The following is a 27,081-nucleotide window of genomic DNA, read 5'->3' on the forward strand; positions in this document are numbered from 1 at the left end:
ACATATATTTTGATGCTTCAAATGTTTGAACCAACCTTGCCAAGAAAAAAACCATTATATATTTACCTTAGGGCTGCTCACTGTCACTATGTTTGGTTTACTGCTTTTCCCCCCTTTTTTTAATGTTTTGTGTATATTGCTTATTGATTATGTTGTTCATTTTATTGCAACTTGTATTTTATCTTATTGTAATTTGTTGTTTGGGTTTGGCCTCATGTAAGCTGCCCCAATTCCCCCTTGGGAGAGATGGTGGCGGGGTATAAATAAAGTTTACTATTATTATTATTATTATTATTATTATTATTAACTTTATTTGTACCCCGCTAGCATCTCCCGAAGGACTTGATGCGGCTTACAAAGGCCAAGGCCTCAAACAACATAACAATACACAACCTAAAGCAATTAAAAAAAATTAAAAGTTAAAGCAAAATTAAACGAGCAATAAACAATACACCAAGACACAATAAAACTGGGCCGGGCCAGAGTAATGGGTACAGGATTTATTTATTTATTTATTTATTTATTATTATTATTATATGTCAGGGCCCTTCCAAATAGCTAGATAACCCAGAATATCAAGGGAGATAATCTACAATATCTGCTTTGAACTGGGTTATCTGAGTCCACACTGCCATATCATCCAGTTCAATGTGGATTTTATACAGCTGTGTGGAAGGGGGCTAAGTCTCAAGCAAGCAGGTAACAGCCTGCCTTCCTTCACTCCTTGCAAAGTAGGATGAGAGCCTGAAACGGCTTCACGCACATGCGCAGACGTCAGCACACCCTCGCCGCTGAGCCGCGCCTACAAGAGAACTCCATTTCCCGTGCTGCACCGCGAGGCTGTTTACCTTTCGGCCAATGGAGGTCCCCAGAGGCTTGATGGGGGTTGTAGTCGAAGAGGCGGCGTTTGGGGGAGCCCAGGACAGTGGCATTCCGCGGGAAACTCTCTCGAGGCTGGAGAAGGAGGAAAGAGGGGGAGACTTGATCAGAGGCCCCACTTTGGCCTGTTTGGGCATTCTGGGAGCCGCAGTTAAGAAGCCCCCAACTTCCCAAACTCTATGAAGAGGCCTTTCCCATTTTGTGTTCTTTTGGGGCTTGTTTTCAGGTGAGTGGTTTAGGATGGCATGAAGGCTTTGTGGGCTCCAGGGATCCGAAGTGCAACGAATGTGGACTATCTAACATTCTCCTGCTTCTGTGTGGGTGCGTCTATACTAGTGCTTCTCAACCTGTGGGTCCCCAGGTATTTTGGCCTACAACTCCCAGAATTCCCAGCCAGTTTACCAGCTGTTAGGATTTCTGGGAGTTGAAGGCCAAAACATCTGGGGACCCACAGGTTGAGAACCACTGCATACCAAGCATGGGCAAACTTGGGCCCTCCCTCCAGGTGTTTTAGACTTCAACTCCCACAATTCCTAACAGCCGGTAGGAATTGTGGGAGTTGAAGTCCAAAATACCTGGAGGGAGGGCCCAAGTTTGCCCATGCCTGATCTACACTGTAGAATGAATGCGTGTTGACCCCACTTTAACTGCCTTGACTCAGTGCTTGACTCAAACCTCTGAGGATGCCTGCCATAGATGTGAGAGAAACTTTAGGAGAGAGTGCTACTGGAACATGGCCACACAGCCTGAAAAACTCACAACCCAGGGCCCTTCCACACAGCCATATAATCCAGAATATCAAGGTAGAAAATCCCATAATATCTGCTTTGAACTGGGTTATTTTGAGTGCACACTGGCATATATCCCAGTAGAAAGCTGTGTGGAAGGGGCCCAAGATTATGGCTTGCCTTTTTTTCTTTTTGGTGCTAGCTGAAGTGGATGTCTAAGGGCCTTCTTCACTCAGGCTGTTGTTGTGGTTGTTATACAGTATTTATTTGTGTTAGTCTTTCTTGCCCCCCTCCCCCAGATTTTTCAACCTATGGATAATTGAATTTGTAAGTGCAGGATACATGGGTACAGAGGGACAACTGTCTGACTCTTCTGTCTTTTGCTTCTCTTTAAAAACCTCATGGTTTAATATTTTGTGTCACTGTAGGATAGAAATCCAGTTTAGATGCCTTGTTTCCAGCCATGAATTTTGCACACAAAATGTTGAGAAGCCCGGGTCATTTGATTTGTCCCTTGTTGACAGGTAGTGTGAATGGATTTGCCACATGCCGGGTTTGTCAGCACCTCCTCTATGCTCGTCTGTGAGAAGAAACGTTGCATTAATAGGCACGTTGGCAGATCCATCTATCCCATCACTGAGAGATAATCCAAGCTGACTCCACTGAAGGAAGATCAGCCTGGTTTGACGTCAGTCCAAAACACAAAACAAGTGCACAGCTGTATGACTCAGTCCTGCATCTGAGCTGAAATGTAATGCTAATGGGCAGGGGAGAGTCATATTAAGAAAAAGAAAACCAAAACAGCATCTTGAAACTTGAATAGAAAAGAATAATGTTTAAAGTATTATAAGACTATTCTTTCTGTTTCTTTTTGCTGCACACCATAATTTGGGGATTTCCCTCTACTTGATATTGTTTTTAGCAGCTTACTGCTGTAACTGTATATATTGATATACTAGCCGTGCCCTGCCACGTGTTGCTGTGGCCCAGTCTGGTGACCTGGAAAATAAAGTAATGAGAAAGTATTACTTTCTAATGTATGCAATTTCTTTATGCTTGTGGGTAAACTATTTCTTACTGTTTCTTTGTCAGTGTTGATGTGGAGATTGTCTGGTTTGCCTACTCTGGAACATGCGACATATTATTGTCCTTCTTTAGGGATCCCTTTCAAATCTATGATACTATATCTCTCTGTGTGTGACTCATATATATCTATGGCTGGATGGCTCTTTGTCAGGAGGGCTTTGATTACGTTTTCTTGCCCTGGTGAAGGGAGTTGGACTGGGTGGCCTTAAGTATTTTCTGTTGGTCATGGGGGTTCTGTGTGGGAAATGTGCCCAGTTCTGTCATTGGTGGGGTTCAGAATGCTCTTTGATTGTAGGTGAACTAAAAATCCCAGTAACTACAACTCCCAAATGTCAGTGTCTATTTTCCCCAAACTCCATCTGTGTTCATATTGGAGCATATGGAATATTCGTGCCAAGTTTGGTCCAGATCCATCATTGTTTGTGTCAAAAGTTGTAGGTGAACTACAACTCCCAAACTCAAGGTCAATGTCCACCAAACCCTTCTATTTTTTTCTGTTGGTCATGGGAGTCCTGTGTGCCATATTTGGTTCAATTCCATCATTGGTGAAGTTCAGAATGCTCTTTGATTGTAGGCGTACTATAAATCCCAGTAACTACAACTCCCAAATGACAAAATCAATTTTTTTGAGTGATGGTTACTCCTTGGGTTAGTAGGTGTCTTGTGGGCAAATTTGGTGGCAATTAGTCCAGTGGTTTTTGAGTTCTGTTAATCCCAGAAACGAACATTACATTTTTATTTATATAGATTTTGGTGTGAAAATTAAGCACCCCTCCAGATGTTGAACTACAACTCCGGGTAACCTTAACCAATATATCTAATGGTACTGGGAAGATACTGGGAATTGGCAATCCTCGAATTATGAACAACAAAGATTCTGTAGGTTTGTTCTTAAGTTGAATTTGTATGTAAGTTGGAACAGGTACATTTTTAAAGTTTGACTCCAGCTCTATATCTATATCTATATCTATATCTATATCTATATCTATATCTATATCTATATATATATATATATATATATATATATAAAAGTTTTGGATAGCATAGGGAAGGGTTAGCACCCCTGTGGTGTTTGTTTCGGTGTCTGTTCAGAAGTTTTCACCTCACTTTCTGTTTCTGTGATAACTGGATTTTGAAAAATGTGCTTGTGGAAACAAGGATTGGTGTTAAAGTTTCAGTGGAGACCCCTTCCCGCCATGATGATGATAACCTTTATTGGTATCCTGCCCTATCTCCCCGTGGGGACTCTGGGTGGTTTCCAACACAACTGGCAAACATTCAATGCCTATATAAAATGAAAACCATAAAAACTTAAACACAGAACAATGCTAAACATTATACACTAAAATAAGCAATTGTATTAAATAATAACAATTAAAAGCCAGCCGAGACAGAGTGTTATCCCAGTTCCATTTCCATTCTGGTTAATCTCTCCAGGATAACTCTTTCAGGAGGAAATTTCCCTCACTTACTTCTTGTTGTCTCACCCATGTTCTTATCTATGAGTCACTTGTAAGTTGGATGTTTGTAACTCGGGGACTGCCTATATAGGTATATACATTTTATTGTTTAGTCCATCGGCCATATCAAAACATTTAACAAACACATTTAATGTACACATACAGCATAAAACCCACAGTACAAACACAATTAAAATAAGCAAGCTGGACTGCCTATATAGTGAAATGGTTTCTAGATGGCCATTTCTACTTTTGGTGTAACTGCTAGTCCCAGAAACACAGCTGGATTCATATTCAAGTGTTTAACTTTAAATGTAAATGTGTGTAACAAGAGTAACAGTAAAAAACATTAAAACAGAAGAGAGCATAGTTCAACTACTTCATTGCTATAATTTCTGTCATGGGATAGATCATTTTTGTAATGAAAGCACCATTACTGAAAAGTAAGATGTTGTGGGAAATGTAGTAATCTTTCTTCTAATATATCTAGTGTCTCATCAGGCTAAGCTGAAGTTAACTGAGTTGTCACTGGGAGAGTATTAATTAAAGATACATAGTAGGGTGGGTAATTCTAGATTATCCTTTTCCCAAGAGATGCTGGGAAAAAGCAATTAATTTTTCGTCTCATAATGATGAGACACATAGGAACATTATTCCTGCAACGATGGGAAACTATGCAACTTTTTGAGGAAAGCTATGGAACATCTCCAAAAGCAGCATATTTTCATGAAAAACTACAGTTTTCTCATGAAAGCTATGGGCTCTTCCAAAAAGCCTAATATGGAATGCTATGCAAATTTAAAGGGGTTCAACAAACCATTGACCACTCGAAACAGCTCAGCTGGATGATTCCTCGCGGACGCAATGTTGACCGCAATGTGAGATTTACTTGCAGCCTTCACTGTCATGGAGTTCGCCCTTGCATAGGTGTACACCCGTGCTCGGTCTGACCTGCTGCGAGATGATCGCCAGACAGCCTCTAGACTCCTCTTTGTTCGCTTCATCATTGCCAGCTCCTTGTTGACCCGGGGGCTGGTTTAGCTCTGCTACTCGAGAGGGGTTGCTCCGGAGTGATTGTGTCTATTGTCCTGGTCATCTCCCTGTTATAGAGAGCAACCAGGGCATCAACAGAATCACCTACCTCAGTGGCAGGAAATTCCCCAAGAGTCATCAGGAATCCTTCTGGATCCATAAGCCTCCTGGGGCCGACCATCTTAATGGGCCCTCCACCTCTGTGGAGGTTGGGAGTGCAGTGAGTCTAAACTTGACCAAGTGGTGGTCGGTCCATGGCAGTGGGACTAAAGAGAGTCCACACCGCCACCTTCCTCGCATCCCCAACAGAACTGTGAAGCTTCCCAAAAAGCAGGAAATAAAAAGCCCCAAATGGTATATTGTGTAGTTTTGAATCAGAAATGGGGTTGTGTGTTTTTTGCGATGTTGTAACCCACCTCGAGCCACAAGGAGAGGTGGGTAAGAAATAAAAATATTGTTATTATTATTGTACATATAGTTCATTGGTGTTGTTTTTCTTACTTGCAATTATATAGGTTTTCAATGAGCGCTTAATGGACGATGTCATCTGGACTTACAGAAGAACAGAAAAGAAAGATAGAGGAGAACCGTCAGAAGGCTTTGGCAAGAAGGGCAGAACGACTGGCAGCTCAGCAGGGCAGCGTTGCTAAGAAGCGGACGGACCTGCAGAGTTTCCATAGCTGTCAAGGAAACCCGCAGCAGCCTTTGAAGAAGGAAAACTATCATGCCAGCCCCAGCAGCCATCATCTCCAGGTCTCCAGCAACCATGTTGTGCAGAAGAATCCTCAAATGTCACACGGTCACATTTTGCACGGACCCTGTGAGGTGGATTCATCAGAGCATTCCAGCAGACAGTTGGGCCACATGAAACAGCCTTCCCAAGTGGCACAAAATTCTCTGAGTCACCCTCCTTGGCACTCTCCTGATCCGAGTGCACGAGAACAAGGCCAAGCAATCCAACTCAATGCTTGCACATTGCAGTCTAAATTTTGCCCAGTGGTCCAACATCCGTCCAAAAAAGATGTTGATTGGAACCCTCAAAATATTAAAACCTTACAAGCTCAGGGCAAATCAACCAGTGGCCATTCTGATTTTAAACATATGCCACCGCAAATCAACAGCAACACAGCTTTGGATGACTGTGAAATGCTGGCAGTTGCCACGAACCTGACCTCTGAACTATGTGCCAAAAAAGAAGGTAGTAACACATTGCAGTTTTATGGTGCAAAAAATGCTTATGTTTCTATAAAAGCAGGAAAAGAACCCAAATTGCTTGTTTCTGGAGGTACAAGCAAGCCATCAGAAATTCCCGTACAAAGAAAAGCACACAGTGCCCTAAGTGGGAAGTGTGTGAAACACTCTGAAGACCGATTCCGGGTTGAAATAGGATACAATAAAGAACTCATTGAAATGTTCCGAAGTCTACCAAGTAAAAATTATGGTAAGATATATGATGTATGTTTGTTTGTTGTACAGCAAGTTCCTAGAAATGGTCATTGCTGATATTGTGCTAAATAATACAGGTCTTTATAGCTTAACTGTATTTTATAAAAATAGCGCTGTGTAACAAAATTTGAAAATGGTTCTGTTCCTGGTTGAAAGTGTTCTTTCCTGTTTAATTGTGCAATAGTTACTTTGAAAGTAATTGTTACTTCCTAGATACTTTGTGGATGCCACAAACTTTGGGCCCTTCCAGACAGACCCTATATTCCAGAATCTGATCCCAGGTGTTCTGCTTTAAACTGGATTATATGAGTCCACACTGCTAGATAATCTGGGATAAACAGAAAACCTGGGATCAGATCCTGGGATATAGGACCTGTCTGGAAGGGGCCTACGTTGAATTAGTTGAGACTTTATGAGCTATTCATTGAAAAGCTATAGCAAAATGTCCAGCAAAATGTCCTCCAAAAACAAAAGTTTTTGCAGTTTAATAAATCTTTTACATGCTTCTATGATAGAATCAATTATAAAATGACATGATCCAGTCCTCATGAACATGCAGAAGAACCTGAACAAGCAGTAAATTTTATGGGAATATGAGATCAGGGGTCTGTGTATTTCCAGTGTAATCTCTGGAGGAGATGAGGACCATAGTGAGTTTCCCAGAGCTATTGAGAGAGTCCGTTCTCAATGTCTCAGAAATTTTAAGACTATTTTATTTATTCATGGTATTATAAATACCACATTACAGTATTTGTATCCTGCCTTTCAGCCGTAAAGGTTCTCAGAATGACTATCATTGGTTAATTTGACTGCTTCAGGTTTACAATCTGTCATTGATGCTCTCCTGGATGAGATGTTGATAACTTTTCTTGATCTAAGGCCCCTTCTACACTGCCATATAAACTCCAAATTATCTTCCCCGTTCAAAGCAGATAATGAGGAGTATCTGCTTTGATAACCAGGATTATATGGTAGTGTGTTCATTGTTTATTCGTTCAGTTGTTCCTGACTCTTCATGACCTCACGGACCAGCCCAGAGCTCCCTGTTGGCCATGGCCACCTTCAGCTCCTTCAAGGTCAAGCCAGTCACTTCTTAGACGCTTGACCCTTGGTCAGTCCCTCTTCCTTTTTCCTTCTATTTTCCCCAGCATCATTATCTTCTCCAAGATTTTCTGTCTTCTCATTATGTGGCCAAAGTACTTCATCTTTGCCTCTAATATCCTTCCCTCCAGTGAGCAGTTGGGCATTATTTCCTGGAGTATAGAGTGGTTGGATCTTCTCACAGCCCAAGACACTCTCAGAATTTTCCTCCAGCACCACAGTTCAAAAGCGTCTATCTTCCTTCACTCAGTCTTCCTTACGGTCCAGCTCTCACATATATAGGTTACTACAGGGAATGCCTGCTTTAACTATGTGGACCTTTGTTCCCCGTGTGATGTCTCTGCTCTTAACTATTTTATCAAGATTGGCCATTGCTCTCCTCGCAAGAAGTAAATGTCTTCTGATTTCCTGGCTGCAGTCTGTGTCTGCAGCAGTGCAGAAAAGGTCTTAAAAACAAGTTGGCCGTTTTTATATGGTCATTACCAGAAGGGTAAATTAACCTGCATACTCTTATTCTCCCATCTCTGATGTAGTAAGCAATGGGGAAAATCTTGTAGTTCCTTTCTTTCCATCCAAGAGTAAGCAAAGAAGTAAGACATGTTAGCAGTTATATGACCGCATATTCCGCATGATGAAATGAGCCATGTTCCTGTAAGAATTTCTTGAGCAAGTACATGAATGTATTAATACAATGTTTTTGTATGTAAAATGACATTGCAAATTCTCTTCTACTTCAGATCCTATAACAAAGATGTGGAATTTTGGTCTTGAAGACTACAGCCCTCTCAGTAAGTAGTCAGTTAAACTAAAAATGTTCTAATCCTATAACTGCATGATGCCCTTGCACAGAATTTTGAATTAGAATCCAAATCAGTGTTTCTCATCCTGGGAATCTGGACCACTTTGAGGGGGGGGGGGTGGCTTTGCAAGGGGATGTTAGAGGGGTCGCCAAAGACTATCAGAAAACACAGTTTTTTCTGTTGGTCATGGAGTTTTGTGTGGGAAGTCAGGTCCAATGCTATTGTTGTTGGGATTCAGAATGTTCTTTGATTATAGGTGAACTATAAATCCCAGCAACTACAACTCCCAAATGTTAAGTCTGTTTTCTCCAAACTCCACCAGTGTTCACATTTGGGCATATTACGTTTTCATGCCAATTTTGAGCAAGATCCATTACTGTTTGAGTCCACAGTGCTCTCTGGATGTAGATGAAGTACATCTACATCCAGAGAGGAACTGTATTAAGGAGTCGGGGCATTAGGAAGGTTGAGAAACACTGATTTAAATGATTCCTAAAAATATAATTTGTTTAACAAATGAATGGAAAAGCATTTGGTATGCTAAAACTAGAGAGCAGGTATATAAGACTTGAAAAAGCTACATATTAAAGTGATTTTTTTAAAAAAAAGTTTTCTGAATCTATTGATGGGTTTGTGACAGAGGAGTATTTAGTTATGACTTTTTTCTTTAACAAAATGGGTTTTATATAAAGATAGAAATACCAAAAGTTCTGAATTCTAGCGAAATTTTTATCCTCCAAAGGTAGCTTACATCACAAAGCTGTAGATTTGACTCAGTTAGGAATAGCCACAGCAAGAGCTAAAGCTGTATCTTCTGAGCATCCGTCACAGATATCGCTAGGCATTGATATCCTTTGTTCTGTTTCTCTTTCTGTCCCCAAGAGAGTTGATAGATTTTTTACCCTTGTTATCCATTTTTCCCCTTTCCAATCCTCTTTCTGTTTCTAGTGGAAGCAGTAGAGCTACTTCCTTCTGTGACTTTGACTCCTCTGGCAGGAATGGAGGCTCCAACTGGGTCTACTAAACTGTCTTCTCTTGGTAAAACATTTTGCTTGAGAGCTCTCTTGCAGACATGCATTGGCTGGCAGAAACTATCAGCAACCTTCAGAGGAAAATGTGTTCTGATCTCATACTCTCGGTTTGAAGTAGACATTGGATATTCTGCCGACATTATAGGGGTATTCAAGCAGTTGAACTCTAGGAATTATGGTGAGTTATCTCATCAGTATCTTTTTAATTCAGCAATGCAGCCATGACTATTGTAACTTGCACTTATCTTTGCTTTGATATTGTTCCTCTTTAGACAGGATATACTAAATATAGTACAGTTTCACTATGGGGTATGCGCAAGTGTGCATTTGCAATCTGTTCATCGGAGCCTCTGGTGGTGCAATGGGTTAAACCTTTGTGCCGGCAGGACTGAAGATCAACAGGTTGGAGGTTCGAATCCAGGGAGAGCGCGGATGAGCTCCCTCTGTCAATTCAAGCTCCCCATGCGGGGACATGAGAGAAGCCTCCCACAAGGATGGTCAAGCATCAAAACATCAGGACGTCCCCTGGGCAACGTCCTTGTAGATGGCCAATTCTCTCACACCAGAAGCCACTTGCAGTTTCTCAAGTCGCTCCTGACATGAAAAAAAAATCTGGTCATTGTTGATGTAATTCCATTAGCTCTTTTTGATATGTGATTATTTTTATATACAGGCAGTCCCTGAGTTACAAACATCCCACTTACATCCAACTCCTAGCCTTGATATTCTGGGTTATATGGCTGTGTGGAAAGGCCTTAGGTTATGCATGTATAACAATGATTGGGAATTCTAGCCATGACATTTTATGAACCCTAATGCATCTCCTGCTGTTTAACATCTGTATGAATTTGCTGGAGATTTGAATTGAAAACTTAACAATATGCTAACAAGAGCCACCTCTTTTCACCTGTGGTTGGTAATGGACTGGAATGGGCAAACAACCAGAGGAAATAATAGTAATGTTTTAACCAGTAGCATCTAGGAAAACAGTAGTTGTGTTGGTTGGGGAGCCACTGAACATCTTGTTGCAGATGAAGTCAAATTTCCTTAAAAGTTTGGGGTTTGTGTTGCTTCTCAATCTGTTTTTATTCTTATTTTGTTTTATTTTATTTTATTACATACTGGAAAAATCACATTAGACGCACAACTCTGTAACCCCCCTACCCCACCTACCCCCTATTTCCCCCCTATTATATTATGGAAAAAATCTGTTGTTATTCTTGAATAGCAAGATAATAATTCTTCTGGGAATTCTTTTAGCAGTCAAGGTTACTGGGAGATGACATACTTTCATGGAACAGCCACATCTGTGATTCATGCCATTATAAATATGCATGTTGGTCTGAAACATGCTTTGCATTGATTTGTTTTGTACAGTGTTCAAAAACTTCATTTGATCCAAAATACTGCACTTTTATTTCTAGATGGGACTGTTGGCTGGAGCATATTATTTACTTGTAGACCTATTTCATAATGTTCAAGCTAATATTTGAAGTCCTGAGTTAAATTCTGGCCCAAGACATTTGAAGGACTTTCCCTCATGCATAGATGTGCACTCAGATCACTATGTAACCATATACACACAGACACTGCACGGGGTCAGTTTTACCCACCTTCAGACTTGAGGAATAAGAAATGAGGTCTACTTAAGTCTTCATATCAGGACTTGAATTTCACTGGTTTTTAAGCAAACCTGCTTTGGCTTAGTGCAGTGGTTCCCAACCTGTGGTTTAGGGACCACCAGTGGTCTGCAAGAACTAAAATATGGTCCACGGCTTCACCATTACTACACCATTTCAATGAGAGCGACTGGTCTCACAAAACCCTCTTTATAATGCCGAGGCTTATTAAATATGGTTTTCTATGCGTGCTCAGATGGTGACTACTGGATGGTATACATTCTGTATCAGAAATTAGAGCGGTTGTGTTATATCCAATGCAATTTTCTGAATCAGCACCCCAAATAACCAAACCAAATCTAAAATTGACCAAAAACTGATTTGTAACCCTTTTGATACTAATGTTGGAGAGTGGTCCCTGGTCAAAGTGTTTCCTGATCAAGTGGTCCCTGGTCAAAAAGGTTGGGAACCACTGGCTTAGTTTCTTCAAAGAACAGGAATAGGAACAGAAATAGAAAGATAGGTGTTAATTATAATGACTTTTGTGGTTTGTTAGTCATGACTGCGTAGGATAGGGCTTAGATCCTATATGAAGCCATGTGCAATTTGTAGTTGCAATTTGTAACAGCACAAGACTTTTAACCTTACACTCAAATTGAAAACCATTTGGGGACCCCTGATCTTCAAATGTGGAATGTTCTCCGTTGGATCTCTATTGGACAAAGACATTTTTTCAGGTCTTGTATAATTTGAAAGCTGCCCTCTTACAGCTGCCATTCTTTTTTCTGTTTTGAAATACGTCTTCGACTTGGAATCATTTTGTTTTAATTTCCATTTTTTATTTAATATGTGTGTGTGTGTGTGTATTTTCTTGATTTTCTTGTGTTGTCTTGTTATGGGTTACCATGAGAGATGTAGCTATAGGCTGACTTACAAATGAAATTACTATTTATTTTGGATGATTCTTAGAGTACAATAAATTTTCAGTGTAGTTGGAGCTATGAAATGTTAGGAAGCTGTGTTTCTTATCTGTGCATTTCTTTCTTATGGCTTCTTTCAGATATGAAGACTAGAAAATGGAGTTTCCTGCTGGAGGACTACCTCGAACTGAGTAAGAAATTACTTATTTGCAAGCTCTTGAGAGATTAGATCTTCACTGAAACCTACTTTTTGAGAATGTATTTCCTAAATTAGAGGTGTCTGAAGTAGTGATCACTTTTGCTTCTTCTGCAGCTTTATAAAGCAGATAAAAGCTCATGGGTTCCACTGCCTTACAATACTGTGCTATAATTTAATTTATATCCCACTTTTTCTCCAGTGTGAATCCCATAATAATATGCCAATGTTGTCTATGTAAAAGGTGGAAATGCCTATTTTGGAACAGTCTGATCATAACATACGATCCGTCCTCTGCCACACGTTTCCCTGGCCCAGTCTGTGTATATGTGTTTTGTGTGTGTATATATTTTTGTGTGTATGTGTATATATTTTGTTTTGCACATGCGTTGTAATATTTTTTTGTTTTTTGGCTTTTAAAGTCCCTTCCACTGTGTTTTTCAGTATTTTTATGAGTGATGGTCACTCGTTGGCTTGATAGGTGTATTGTGTCCAAATTTGGTGTCAGTTTGTCCAGTGGTTTTTGAGTTATGTTAATCCCACAAACGAAAATTACATTTTTATTTATATAGATAACGGTAATAGAGGAAACAGTTGCATCTCTTAGAATAGAAGCCAAACGTGTTTCTTACCATTCTCCTGTAGTCGTAAAAGTGGGATATATTGGCCAAATGTTATTCAGATATAAGAAACCTTTTATAGTGCCAGTACTTCTGGCACTTGCCCCAATGGTATGTATTAATGGGAGCTACATAAGGCACATGGTTCATACAAAGACTATGATTTTTATGGACTGGCTACAAAAAAAATGGAAAAGCAGCTTTGATTAATGCTCTTCTAGGACAATGTTCTAGGGAACGTGCAGCCCTTCCACAGTTACTTAATTGCAGCTACCATTATCACCATTGGCTCTCATAGAAGTGGCTGGTGAGACTTGTAGTCTAACAACATCTGGAAAATCTCACACTTCCCAGGGTGTTTTGAGGGAGGAGATCAAGAAAGGCCAAATCCACTCCTACCCCACCTTTGCTTGCTTACTCTCCTGAGAAGCTGTGTACAGTTTCTTCCAGAACGATGCACACGTTCCTCCAGCTGATGCACTGAATGGGGGAGTTATGCCTACAATACTTGATAGCAGTGTGGAAGCTTGATCCCATTGCATCTGCGTTGGTAAAACCATGTTTTGTACTTTGCAGTCTTCTAATGAATATTCCCTCTTGAATATTCCTCTGTCAACATTTCTGTTCTTTAAGGGCTCTGATACTTTCATTAGCATCATTTTCCCCAGTGGCACAATAGGTTAAACCCTTGTGCCGGCAGGACTGAAGACTGACAGGTCAGAGGTTCAAATCAGGGGAGAGTACAGATGACCTCCCTCTGTCAGTTCCAGCTCGCCATGTGGGGACATGAGAGAAGCCTCCCACAAGGATGGTAAAACATCAAAACATCTGGGCAATGTACTTGCAGACGGCCAATTCTCTCACACCAGAAGCGACTTTCTCAAGTTGCTTCTGACACGATAACTCCCCCCCCCCCTTTGTTTAGTCACTCACTCAATTGTCTTCAGAGAAAAGGTCATTTGAGGACAAGAAAATGGGGGAAAGAAGCCTTCTGGATGAATCACTCAAGCTACCCTGACATCTAATTTTTGAAACTTGTCCTCAGAACTGTAACAATTGTGTAATTGCTGCAGTTCATGAGTCGATAATTCTAGCAGGCAACTTTCTGAGCATAATAACAGGGTAGGGATCCAGCTCCTACAATGAGAAGCATAGATGAAGTAATACAGTGTATCTGGAGCAATCCATCATACAAGTACAGATAGAAATCTTTCCATATACATATCGATATGCTTTCACAGTAAAGGGTCTTGTGAGGTAGCAGAGGACTAAACTGCCTTCAATCTTGGGGTATCAAAAATTAAAATCTTCAGTGTTTAGTTTGTGGGTAATACTCAGCAGTTATATTAAATTAAGTGAGTGCAGATGTGAGTACATTTTCAGTATCAGAATTGTGTTCTGATTTATTTATTTACTTACTTACTGTATTTATATACCACTTTTCTCATCCCTGGGGGGAGGACTCAAGATGGTTTACAACATACTAATGGCAACAATGCCAACATACAGTACAAAAATAAATCGTAATAACTAATTACTACATATAACTATGAACTTAAAATCAATTAAAACCATTAAACGTATGACATACATAAAATGTAAACGTTCAGACAAAGCATACAATCATCCTAGTATAAACATTAAAATTCCATGATCCAGAAATCGTATACCAAAGCCATTCTGAATTGTCATTGCACATGTTCCTTAATTATTCTTTATACTGTATTATTTATTACCAGTTCTAACTCATTGATTTTTATATTTTACAGGGTTATGGGGGGTTTTGTTTTATTTATCCCAGAAATTGCAGTGGAATTTTGATGCATCAGGATAAACTACGAGTTAATGAACTGTGTTTAATCCAGAGTTGACATATTTTACCTTTTTGCAGTGAAATAGTCATTTTTATTTTTAGAAAGGGCCACACAATTCAAAAATATTATAAACACTAGAAAAATTCTATTTCTCATTCCCAATAAAGTTCTACTTTTAAATTTTAATCTCGGAGAAGGCAGTGCTAAGGAAATGTCATGCAGAATTCAGCATCCTAGGAATCCTTTTTTAAAGCAAGTTTTTAACATTTTATTCTTTGAAGATAGGTTTGAAATGTATAGAAATTGCCTTTGTTTGTGCATACCTATTTATTTTTGTATTATTTTTCATAAACTCACTATTAGTGTTAAATATCTTTTAACTTGAAAGCCTAAGAATGATAATTTATGTAAACAAGCCCAAGAGACTGATCTAAGAATCAAGCTGTTTTCTTTGTATTTTAATTCATGTTCATGACCGAATGTCATTGAGAAATAATTCTAAGGACATACATTTATTTTGTGGATGTTTCTTACAGTTCAAATGGTCAAGCTCCTTCCAGAAGTGGAGCTGGAGCCCCTGCCTAAGCCTGTCATACAAGTTTTTGCCTCTCAGTTTGGGAAGTCTGTCTTGAAAGCTGCAGATGTTCCCGAAGCAGACCTTTCAGAAGTGGAGCCTCATGTTGTGAATAGCCTCATGCCATTTCAAAGAGGAGGTGTGAAGTAAGTCAGGTGTTCAGTTTCTGAGGAAATGTTCTGTGTATTGGAATGCTGTTGATTTGCCATCCTGCCCCATGCTTCTCAGCTATATAACCCAGGATATCAAGTCAGGAAATCCCACAATATCTACTTTGAACTGGGTTATCTGAGTCCACACTGCCTTATATTCCAGTTCAAAGCAGATATTCCCTTCCTTGATATTCTGGGTTATATGACTGTCTGGAAGAGCCCTCACTCTGCATAATTTGGAAGAACTAGCCCATTTGTTGGATCCAGATTGGGTCAACAACTGGGCTGGTATCATGTGCAAATAAAACACTGACTAGGTGGCAGCTAATTAAGTCATCCTAAATTAAGTCAATTTAGAAAATGAAGGCTGGTGTTCTCAGGAAGCAAAGTCAGGACTTTGTGGTCTGTGCTTCATTTATGAGTGCTCACAATCTTGACAGATAGCCTTTCACATTAACTATTCCTTTCCCCATGTGGAGAGAACAGAGCCTGCTGGATTTCCCACTGTAAGAGCATCAGACATATCAGTAACTAGACTTTATGAAGACATCTTTGGAAAAGTGAGATGCATTGCTTTTAGTGTTAAGTTGCCACAACTAAAAAGGTTTTCCTAATCAGACTTAATTACTTACAGATACCTCCTTTCTATTTTTCTGGTCCTTCAAGAGAGTCCGTGTGGTGTAGTAATTTGAGCTTTCAACTATGACTAAGGTTCAAATCCCCACTTAACCATGGAAATCAATTGGGTAACCTTAGGAAGTCACCTTCTCTCAGCCTAAGGGAAGCAAACCTTCTGAGAAAATCCTGTGACAGATTTGCATTATGTGTTTCCACTTAATGACAACCCCATGAATTTCTTAGGGTTTTCTTAAGCAAGGAATGCTCAGAGGTGGCTTTATCTCTGAAATACAGGCTACACTATCTCAAGTTCATTGGCGGTTTCCCACCCAAGCACTACCCAGAGTTCACTCTGCTTAGCTTCCGAGATTGGACTAGATCTGTTGTTTTTATGGTATTTAGGCTCTACATTTGCCTTAGGGTTTGCCTAAACTGGAAATGATTTGAAGGCAAGTAACACAGCCTTTCTGAGCTGCAACTCTGGGAAAGGAGCAGGACATAAATAAAGTTAGTAATAATTGTTCAAGGATTATTTGTGAGCATTTAACATCTGAAAAGAGAAAAACACAAACAACTTTTTTGTGGGCGGAGAGATGATGGGCCCCGGTTTAGATTTTAGAAGAGTGGATGATTGGAAATAATAACCCACAGCTTTTCTTCTTTCTTTCTTTTGTTTGTTTGTTCGTTCATTCTTGTCTTCAGTTTTGCTATCTCCAGGGATGGGCGTTTGCTCCTTGCTGATGACATGGGCTTAGGGAAAACAATCCAGGCTATCTGCATTGCTGCATATTACAAAAAAGAGTGGCCTCTGTTGGTAATAGCACCTTCCTCTGTGAGATATACATGGGCAGAGGTAAGTACCGGAATTTCAGTATTCTTTTTAGTTATTATTCTTTATTACGAAGAGAAAGACAGCAACTTTTCATGTAGACAAAAAGTGGAGGGTGGGACTGAGAAAATAATTGCTTTGTATTCTCAGATTTATAACACTATAGAGATGCTGTCATTTAGCATCACTGCTTCAATGCTCTTTGTGATTTTAATTCATTATTCCAAAGAGAATCTGCTACCTCATTTGGGAGTGAATCAAGGAACAGACTCCAAAGGTTTTCATGCAAAACTTTCCAAACATTCCATGTTGGCGACAGAGTTTTTCGACATGCTTCTTTTCTCAACACTGTAATTTAGTTTTACTAGAAATCCAGAGGTTAAACCAACCCCTTACAAGAAATACAAACACGTACAAAAATTGTAATAAACGTATACAAACCTTTAATTTTTATTTTTTCAAAAATATGATTTGTAAGATAATAACATATATTTTCAAAAAAATTGTCATATCTCATTAAATTTGCACAACACACCTACACACTGCAGACAACACACTAACATTTTGTGTCATACAATTTGGAAAGTTCTCTTTTAACAAATGGGAGGGAAATACTCATAGTATAGTGTCTGTTTATTGACTGGCCTTGTTTTCTGTAGGGTGGGCTTTGCTTTTTTCTTAGTTGTAGTACCTTGGAACTATAGAGTGTGTGTCTGTCATATGAATGCTTCCTGACAAAAAGACTTGATATGTTAGAAATGTGCGTAGGCTGGACCCTCTGGATGTACCATTTTCTTGTTTTTGTTTTTCTGTGAAAGAGCACTTGATGGCCTTTGCTCCCTCATCTGTAGTCATAATTGCTGCTTAGACCGGAATTGCTTCAGTGCAAACTGTTTCTTTGTGAGGAACAATACAGAACAAAGGAGTATGGCATTAATGATATAGTAGTTTGTGGACAGCAAATGTGTGCGCAGAAATGAGTGAGAGACAAATTGAGCCAGGGACATCTTTTATGAAAAACAACTAGTGCAGATTCAGTTCTAACCTCAGTTTGACATTTGAAATATTAGTAGCTGAGTTCAGATGTGTTCTGTTGGGGTGATACAATTAAGAGTTGAGCAATGCTTTGGAGACCGAAAAGAAAAAAAAAAAACACTATTGGGTGATGTCAACTATTTGTGAAAGGTAGCTATGGGCTTTAGGCAATTGGGATGCAAAAAAATTTAATATTTTCTGCTTGTCTCTTTTGTGCTGCTTTAGGCTTTCCACAGGTGGCTTCCTTCCTTGAGTGCAGATACCATCAGTGTCATAGCAACGGGCAAGGACTGCCTGATGGCAAGATTGATAAACATTGTCAGTTTTGACCTTCTAAGTAAGATGGAGAAGCAGCTCAAAACCACCTTCCAAGTTGTGATTGTTGTAAGTAGCATCCCCTTAGTGAATGTAAGAAGCATGGATTTTGATGGGCCAGTCAAAGCACAGTGGGACAGGAAAGAGAAGGCTTTTTCTTTGGATAAATTGAATTGAATCCAAATTGCATCATGCTACCATTTGTATTGTGACAGCTTTTCTGATGTTTAGTATCGCCCTTTGAATTATCCTTGAAAACATCTGAATTACATATGAATTGTTGAGGGCAGCAGTTGTTTTGCAAGCCACCTGCAGGAAAGGTGACCAAGAGTTCTGCTGTTGTCTTGCTCATACAAATGTCAGACCTTTGAGACTGTGGGGTGACAACAAGGGTGGACAAGATGGGACTACTAACTATGGCACACAGGATCCAAGCCCCAGAAAGCTTCCAGATCCCACCAGTGTTTGGGGCTGATTTTTTTGCACCCAAATCTCCCAAAACCTCTTTAAAAGGCAATAGTTTGCTCACCCTTCCAACCTTCAATCCTAACCAACCTCTCAGGCCTAATCCCCACAAAGTAGACAACAAAATTGGCTGAAAATCATCCAAAATTATGGCTAGAAGTTAAAAAATAGCCCCTGCTGTGTTTGTGGTCGTCCATCCTCATACAAAACATGTTTTACTTTAGCTTCTGTTCCTGTGTGGTAGTCCAGAAGGGTCAATTGATTCATTGTGCCAGGTTTTTACATAGTTTTTGTTGGCTTGTTTTCTGTAGTTTTTAAAAGATGACCACCACAATTTTCTTATACCTTTCTTGGAAACAATGAAGTCTTGGAATTCTATTATTCCTAAGGGAAACTGAAATTTAGTTGCCAGAGCTTATATCAGACATTGAGGATATGTCCTGGTAATACTAAATTATGATGAACCTTTACAGGAATGAACCACAGCAAACTTCAGAGTTTCCTCTTTTAGAAGTTCATGAGTAACAGAAAATACTAATTTATTCAGATCCAAAGGTGGAAGCTTTCAGTTTGTTCCCCTTTTGCCTATATCAGAAGTGTAGGAGGGTGGGCACATATGTAATCTCTCTGCTAATTCTTGCACTATCAAAAAATACAATTAGCTTCATTTTTTCAAATCTGCTCCCAAGCCCCAGTTTTTGTAACTTTTATTCCATAAAGACTCTTGTTGACATTCCTGTTCATACTTCTGACACTTCAGTTATGTACATTCACTTGGAAACATGATCTCAGAAAAAATATACTTTCACATAAATGCTTTCTGGTTCACAGCCAAAGGTTTTTTGCACAGTTGAATGCACATAATGTAGAAATCTCAGTAGATGGTTAAAGCATGTGGATCAATGAAGATATTGAACTCTGAATTTGGCCTCAAAGTAAAAAAGAGCAATTGTGGCCATTTGTATGTTGTTAGCCTTCAGCTCACATAATTACTCACTATTGGCTATGATGGTTAGAGCTAATGGGTATTGCAGTCCAGTATGTTATAAACCCCCAGCCATGACATCTCTCATGATTTCTGTGAAGATAAAATAGGAATGGATAAAAATAAATGAGGCAAGAAAAGAGAGGCACAAAATAATGTGCAAAGAGAACACGCACACAAATAATATTTTATTAAAGGTTTTCAAATACAGTAATATTCTATAAATACACAAAAAGAAAACAAAGAACAAGAGGAAAAAGACATTAAAACCTACAGCATAAAAATAAAGTTTAAACAACAAAGAAAAAATGACTTCTTCCTTTCAGTGATATAAAGGTTGTATTTAAACTATTTCAAGCCTCTCAAAATAAAAATCCAACACTTCTCTTCATTCCATCCTGTTTCATTAAGTATCAACGACCAAAATGTTTTTTCTTCATTATCGTTCTATATTCCCATCAAACACATAATCCATTACATTATAATATATAGTGTTATGTTTTTCTCACCTTTAATTTTTACAACAACTTACTAACATAATTACATAGTACAAATACTTACTAATTGAAACTGTAAATCTCTTCTGTTATCTACTATCACTACATCTCTTTTAAGAGTTATGTAGATCTCTTTTGTATGTGGGTTTATTATTATTATTATTATTATTATTATTATTATTATCTTTATTTGTACCCCGCTAGCATCTCCCGAAGGACTCGATGCGGCTTACAAAAGCCAAGGCCTCAAAACACAACATAACAATACACAACCTAAAGCAAATTAAAAACAGTTAAAGCAATATTAAACAACAAGCAATAAACAATACACCAAGACACAATAAAACTGGGCCGGGCCAGAGTAGTGGGTACAGAATTAAAAGTGCTGATGTGACAGGTGATATGTAAGGATTATAAGCTAAGTGCAGTGTGCAGCAATCTTAATTCTAATAAAGTGCTTCTGGGACTTGTTATTGGAGTTTATTGGAGTTTATTGTTATTGGTTTAGCAGTTGTCTTTCTTGCACTACAATAAATCAGATTTGGAGTAAAAGATATAGTCCAGGAATGTGGAGAGTGTAGCCATCTTCCATTTTGGGCATGATCATTTAGAGTTGGAAGAGATTCAAAGAGCCAACCCCCTGCCACACAGGAAAAGCACAATCAAAGCATCCCTGATAGATAGCTATTCAGCCTCTTCTTAAAAATCTCCAGAGAAAGAGACCCACCATCCTGTGAGACAGGTTCTTTCATTGCTGAAGAGCTGTTACTGCCAGGAAGCTTTTATTTATTTATCTCTCCCCCCTATAACATCAACCATGCCAAAATATTTTGCTTTGAAATACAATGCCTGATCTACATCTTGTTGACATGGTTGACCAAAATGACTGCAAAATCCAGCAGTTGGATGTGATGTTGGTTCACTTTTGATACGCCTGGGTTGCATGGCTATGGCTCTGATAGGTGAACATTGGCACTTGCCATCTGTATAACTGCCCACTCCTGATACAGGCTGTATCACTATCCATAGTTTGCTACTATATCAATGATTAGTATACGGAACTATCCCTTACTATACTTAGCTATATGAACTATTCCTTACTATACTTTTTTGGAGACTCTAAACAGAAGCTGGATGGCCATCTATCAGGGATGCTTTGAATGTGATTTTCCTACTTCTTGGCAGGGAGTTGGATTGGATGGCCCACGAGGTCTCTTCCAGCTCTTTGATTCTATACTTACTGCAACTATTTTTTTAGTCTGGTAGTTTCTTTGGCGCAACAATGAGGATGGGGGAAAGGGAGTATCTAATTATTTCTTCATTCTATTTTAGCAATCACAGTAGCTCTTCCAGGCCACTATTTGCCCTGTAGGGGAAAACATTTCTGTACAATTGTGTAAGTTGCATTGAGAAAATCTTACAAAGTAAACACTTTTGCATCTTGCATTGAAAACTGCTTTTGGGGAAAGACTCCCCCATCCACTGTGCCATTGGTCTAAAGCAGTTATTTCAAGTATTTCAAACTTGTGGCCCTCCAGGTGCTTTGGACTTCAGCTCCCAGAATGCCTTACCATTGGACAACCTCGCTAAGGCTTCTGGGAGTTGGAGTCCAAAACACCTGAACGGCCACAGGTTTGGCACCTTTGGTCTAAAGGAATTCATGGTCCATCTCCCTGCCTGATGGTTACATGCTAATATAGGATAGCAATAATAATTTAGGATATCACAGTTCTGTCACATGAAGATTTAAGTCTGGTCCTCATTCATGTTCATGTGAGATATATTACAGAATCTAGACACTGTGTTTCTGCTGAAATAGCCCCCGTGCAGAGTTCTGCTTCCCCACTTGTCTCTCCAATTCTTCCTCTGCTGGTGGCTCTTATTAGCATAACTTTAATGCCAAGCAAAATTGAGAAAGCACTATTTTACAGTTGAAGGGGGTGTATTATCCTCTCTATGCACGGCTGCTTCCTTGTCCACATGCAACAAGATGAGCACATTCCCTAGGAGGGAGCCAATTTCCTTAGTGTCCTGTAGCTCAGCCTTGTAACAGCAACGCAGAGAGAGCTCATTGCAGGAGATAATAACCTACCTGGTGAGCCTTTATCAACATACCAGTAGGTTCCTAATTAGATTTCCCCCCCTACTTCAGATATTTTCCCCATTAACCCTTCAATTTGGAAGAGTTGGTCCACTGTGGAACTACCAGTTATCTGCATTTACAAATTCTTATGGGGGGAAATCTACATAGTAATCCCCTCTCCCTTCCAAATCTGCTTGCTTGTCTGGGAATGTTGATAGTTCACAATAATGTTGCATTTTCCTTCCTTGGTAATTTTGATTTTGAGCAAGCAGCCCTGTCTTGTATTATGCAGGGATTGTACTCAGATTGCTGATGTGTCCCATTAAATTATGCTCTTCTTGGCTAGGGTATTACACAGAAAGCAACAGGACTATTAAACTGCCTAGGTTGCTTGGCTGTGGTTCAAGCGTTTATTTTCTCTCTCGCTCAGGATGAATCACATTTCCTGAAGAATGGAAAGACAGCGAGATGCAGGGCTGCAATGCCTCTCTTGAAAGTGAGTATGTCAGAGTTTCAGAAATGGAGACCGTGACTTTCAGAAACTAGGTCTATGTTTGCAGCTCCTAGGAGTTGTAGTTTGATGAGGTAGAAAAGGCTGAAGACAATGGCTCAATACTATGGAATCATGGAAAGGGTCATTTTATTAGGCCTTTAACTTTCTCTGCCAAAGAGGACTGGTGCTTCACCAAACTACTACTCACTGAATTCCATACCATTGAGCCATGGCAGTTAAAATGGGATCAAACTGTATTCTATTATTGTAGAAGCAGACAATGTATGGCATAATGAAACAGCCCCTATTTCAAAGCTTCATTCTACTCATATCTCCTTGATGTTGATGTTGGATAATCCTGACATATTCCGATTTCAGAGAAAATGAGGCAATATAACTACTAGGCATGGTTAGGTTTGGTCGGAATCTTCATAATTGGGAATAAATTCGGAAAGATTTGCTTTTTGAAGCAATTTCAAAGTTTTTAAGGAAACCGGAAGTCCCTTTGGCCTTCCAAAGCTTTTTCCGCCATTTCTGTTACGAAGCGGTAAGTGAGTTGGAAATGATTCCTGGCCTCAGCTCAAGCCTGGGAAGCATTTTAAAACCGAGTGGCTGACTCTCCTCCTTTCCTCTCCTCTCCCCGTGAACCTGGGAAGCATTTTAAAACCGAGGGTTGACTTTGCTTCCCCCTCCCTTCTGGAGTAAAACAACTACTTTCAAAGTAAAGACCACCCAATGAAACAGGAAATAACACTTTCAAACCATTAAGGAAGGATTCGGAAGTCTTGGAAGTTTCAAAAAGTTTTGAACATTTTTTTCTGTGAAAATCAGAATTGAATTTAGAATCGAACCACCAGCACCCCCTACATCCGAAATGAGTTTTGAACTTTTTTTTTATCAAACAAGCCTAATAAGCACAGTAGTAGACATCCTCTGGTTCCCAGTTGTCTGATATTCTTCTATATTGTAACTTTGGCCAAATGGAGGGAAGCTCAGAATCATTACCTAGGGGCAAGTCATGTTAAGCTCAATTTTTTTTCCTTGCAACTCAGACAAATACCAAAGGTTGCTGTGTTCTGCCTTAAAGAGATGGGATGTCATGTGGACTTTAATCTGGTATGATGTTTGTGTAATTGACATTTTCAAATACAACAATACATTCTGACACAGAGATAATTAAACAAACAGCTAATCTCTGAGATGTAGTATTGCAACATAAAACATCCTTGATTTTGCTTTAGGTCATGATCAGGTTTTTCCTGCACTGTGAATGTGCTCAGGTTATTATTTATTTATTTACTATATTTATACCTTGCCGTTCTCACCCTGAAGGGGACGCAGAGGTTATGAACTCGTCTCCTTTTGAGAGCACTTCTCCTCTGATGTACTTCATCCCTACCTCCTCCACTTGTTGTCCTCTCTATTATTGTGCATGTCTTTTGAAAAGTTGAATACCAAATTGCTTTGATGTTATTCATGATGAGCAGCCCAGTTCCTTCTTCCATTCTTGTTCATGGATGTCTACATTCTAATTTACTGATAGTGAATTCCCTTCATGGGCAAAGAAGAACCCTATTGGGCCATGTCTTTGAAACTTCTTTTCATATGTTGGTCTGCTCCCCATGTTTAAAAAGCAAATTTAGCTGTCCTCGTTCTATGCATTGTATGTATATTGTATAATAATCATAATCATAATAATAAAAATGCAGATAAAAATTCACAACTTAAAATTGACTGGGTATGCCTGCTGGAAGAGATGGGTCTTTAGTTGTGTCTTAAATTCTGACAACTGATTTAGCTGTCAAATCCCTTCCAGCAGGTCGCTCCACAGTCTTGGGGCACCTGATGACAATTGCCAGTCATGTTCTGGCAGGCTGGGGTAGATGGCCCCCAGAGGACCTCAATATTAGGGGTGGATTGTATGGGAGAAAGCAATCCTGTAGATACCCTGGACCCAAACCATGTAGGCTTTAACGGTCAAAACTAACATTTTGTACTTTGAACTAATTGGAGTTTCCCAACTTGGTACAAAGGTAGCCCAATGTAAAGTGCATTGCAGAAGTCCAGTCTTGAGGTTACCTGTGCATGCACTACCATTTTTAGGTCCTCCAAATCTTGAAAGAGGCGCAGTTGGTGTATCAGCCAAAGCTGGTAGTAAGCACTCCTGACTGTCACATCTACCTGGGCTGACATTTGGAGAGACAGATCCAGGAGTACCCCCAAGCTGCTACAGTAACACAGTCTTTCAGGGGAAATGTAACCCCATCCAGTGCTGGTTAACACACCTCCATCCCTCCCTTTCCTCATCCATTCCATTATCTCCTCCAGTCGTTCATTCAGAGGATACACACTATTCTTCACTAAGGCTGTTTTGGAAGGCATGGAGAAATCCATATATTTGTCATTCTTCCCATTTCAATTTCCTGAGGGCCTCTGTCTGAGTCTGATTCATAACAAGTGAGAGAGGCCATTACAGAGTGATTGTGTCAATAGTCTCAATTAGATTTTGATTCCATTTATTGACCAGGGATTCAACAGGATTGTTGGTGATGCCAGTCATAGAACCCTAAGACCGCCTGAAATCTCAATGGATCTATTAGCCTTCAAGGGTGAACCATTTTAATAGGTCCTCCACCTCTGCAGGGGTAGGTTGTAGCTGTGATACTATCTAGATATAGATAAAGTAATACAACACTAAAGTAAAGTGCTAGAGCTTTTCCAAGAGAATTGCCCAAAGGGGCTAAGATTGGGATTGTCAACAAGTGGCCTAGCAGATGATATTAAACTGCAACATCAAATCAGCTGTAGCCGCTGTAGCCACCATAGCCAGTGGTGAAAGCTGATGGTTTGACAATATCTGGAGGGCCATAGTTTCCCCACCCCAGACTAGGGCTTGTAAACACTTCATTCATTTAGGAAACTTATTTTGTAGTTGCAGAGCCTGATCTCCTCCAACTTTTTCAAAATGTTCATTTATTTACCTGGGTAAATCACTTTAAGCACCATATTGTTCTGATTGCCTTAGAGCTGCTGCTAAGTGTACAGTCTTGCTGGAACCGTGTTGTGCTAGTGTTATTGTTGATAATGTTCCTCATCTGCCCTTAGAGGAGACTTAAAAGAACAGTTGGCCACACCGTGCCTCCCCCTCCCCCCAGCTGTGATTGGATTACAGTTCCCATCATCTCAATGATTCTATGATCTATAGCCAGGTGTCATGCTGTTTGGAGAACTATGTAGTTCAACAAATCAAGAGGTCACTCAGTTTAGGAAAGCTGCACAGGGTTACAGAAAAACTCTTGGACTGGATCAAGTGCCCACCTGGTTGAATATTCTCCTTCCAAGGATGGCCAGTCAGAGACTTCTAGGATAGTCCCAGGTATTAAGGGACATCCCCTCACTTAGGATTTTGCAGTATCTGGCATTCAGAAATACAGTGCCTCTTAACATGGAGGTTCTGCTTAGGTATCATGGCAGTGTGACAGCCCTATTTTTCATGGTTCCATCCATACTTCCACTTCTATATGAAGCAACTTTCAACCCAGTCAGTTACTTCAATAGTTTTGGCTAGTTGTCTCCTTTGAGTGGCATCAACTCTCCCACACTGTCAGTTTTCTGTACCTGAAGTACTTTTAACTAGAGGGAAGCCTATGATGTGCTGCTGAGCTGCAGCGCTTTCTTGCCAGCACAGTGACAGCAACTGTTCTTTTCTTTTGGTGGGAGGACTAGGAGTGTTACATTCAGTCCAGTGTTTGGCTGCTGATGCCCAGCAAAGCATGTGGTAAGATTCTCTCAGACACTGCTTAGACGGTAATCCATTTTTCATGCCTTCTCAGCTTGAAACTCTTCTTTAAAAAGAGGTCAGCAAATCTGTCATAGTATTTTGTTACTCATGTTGTTTCAGTGTTAATGTTCAAATTCTTGGGGTATGTGAATGAAGACTTTCACAGTTGCAGATTTAAGGGCTTTATTGACTTGCTCACATTTTTATATAGCATTCCAGTTTTTTCATGGAAAAGGGGTGAAAAGAAATTGAGTTGGGGAAGTATAAGAAAATGTGTATAAATCACTTGCTATCAGACAGCCAGGCAGAATTTGTTGAACTTTTAGTTCCCTTTTATCATTCACCTTTTATTTATTTATCATGTCAGAAGTGAATTGAGGGTACAGTTAATGTACCCTCAATTAATGTACTTAAAAACACATTCAAAGTTAAAAACTTGGCATGATACTAAATGCCCTCTAACCTGTAGTTAGCCACTTGAAGTGCTTCTGTTGTTGCTGTAAGAAGGTCCTCCATTGTGCA

General features: G+C 39.7%; 1 protein-coding gene across 1 annotated transcript in view; it reads left to right on the plus strand.

Moving 5' to 3' along the window:
- Positions 1-801: 801 nt before the first annotated feature.
- The window catches only part of SMARCAL1 (SWI/SNF related, matrix associated, actin dependent regulator of chromatin, subfamily a like 1), a 48,445-nt gene continuing 22,165 nt past the window's right edge, over positions 802-27,081 (plus strand). Inside the window, 9 exon segments of the mRNA XM_060773871.2 lie at positions 802-1,105; positions 5,701-6,626; positions 8,470-8,520; positions 9,481-9,741; positions 12,243-12,293; positions 15,269-15,452; positions 16,779-16,929; positions 18,166-18,324; positions 22,716-22,781. Of these exon segments, the coding sequence (XP_060629854.2) occupies positions 5,726-6,626; positions 8,470-8,520; positions 9,481-9,741; positions 12,243-12,293; positions 15,269-15,452; positions 16,779-16,929; positions 18,166-18,324; positions 22,716-22,781 (1,824 nt within the window). The 5' untranslated portion in view covers positions 802-1,105; positions 5,701-5,725.

This window comes from Anolis sagrei, chromosome 1 (assembly GCF_037176765.1).
Source record: "Anolis sagrei isolate rAnoSag1 chromosome 1, rAnoSag1.mat, whole genome shotgun sequence".
NCBI classification, from domain to species: Eukaryota; Metazoa; Chordata; class Lepidosauria; order Squamata; family Dactyloidae; genus Anolis; species Anolis sagrei.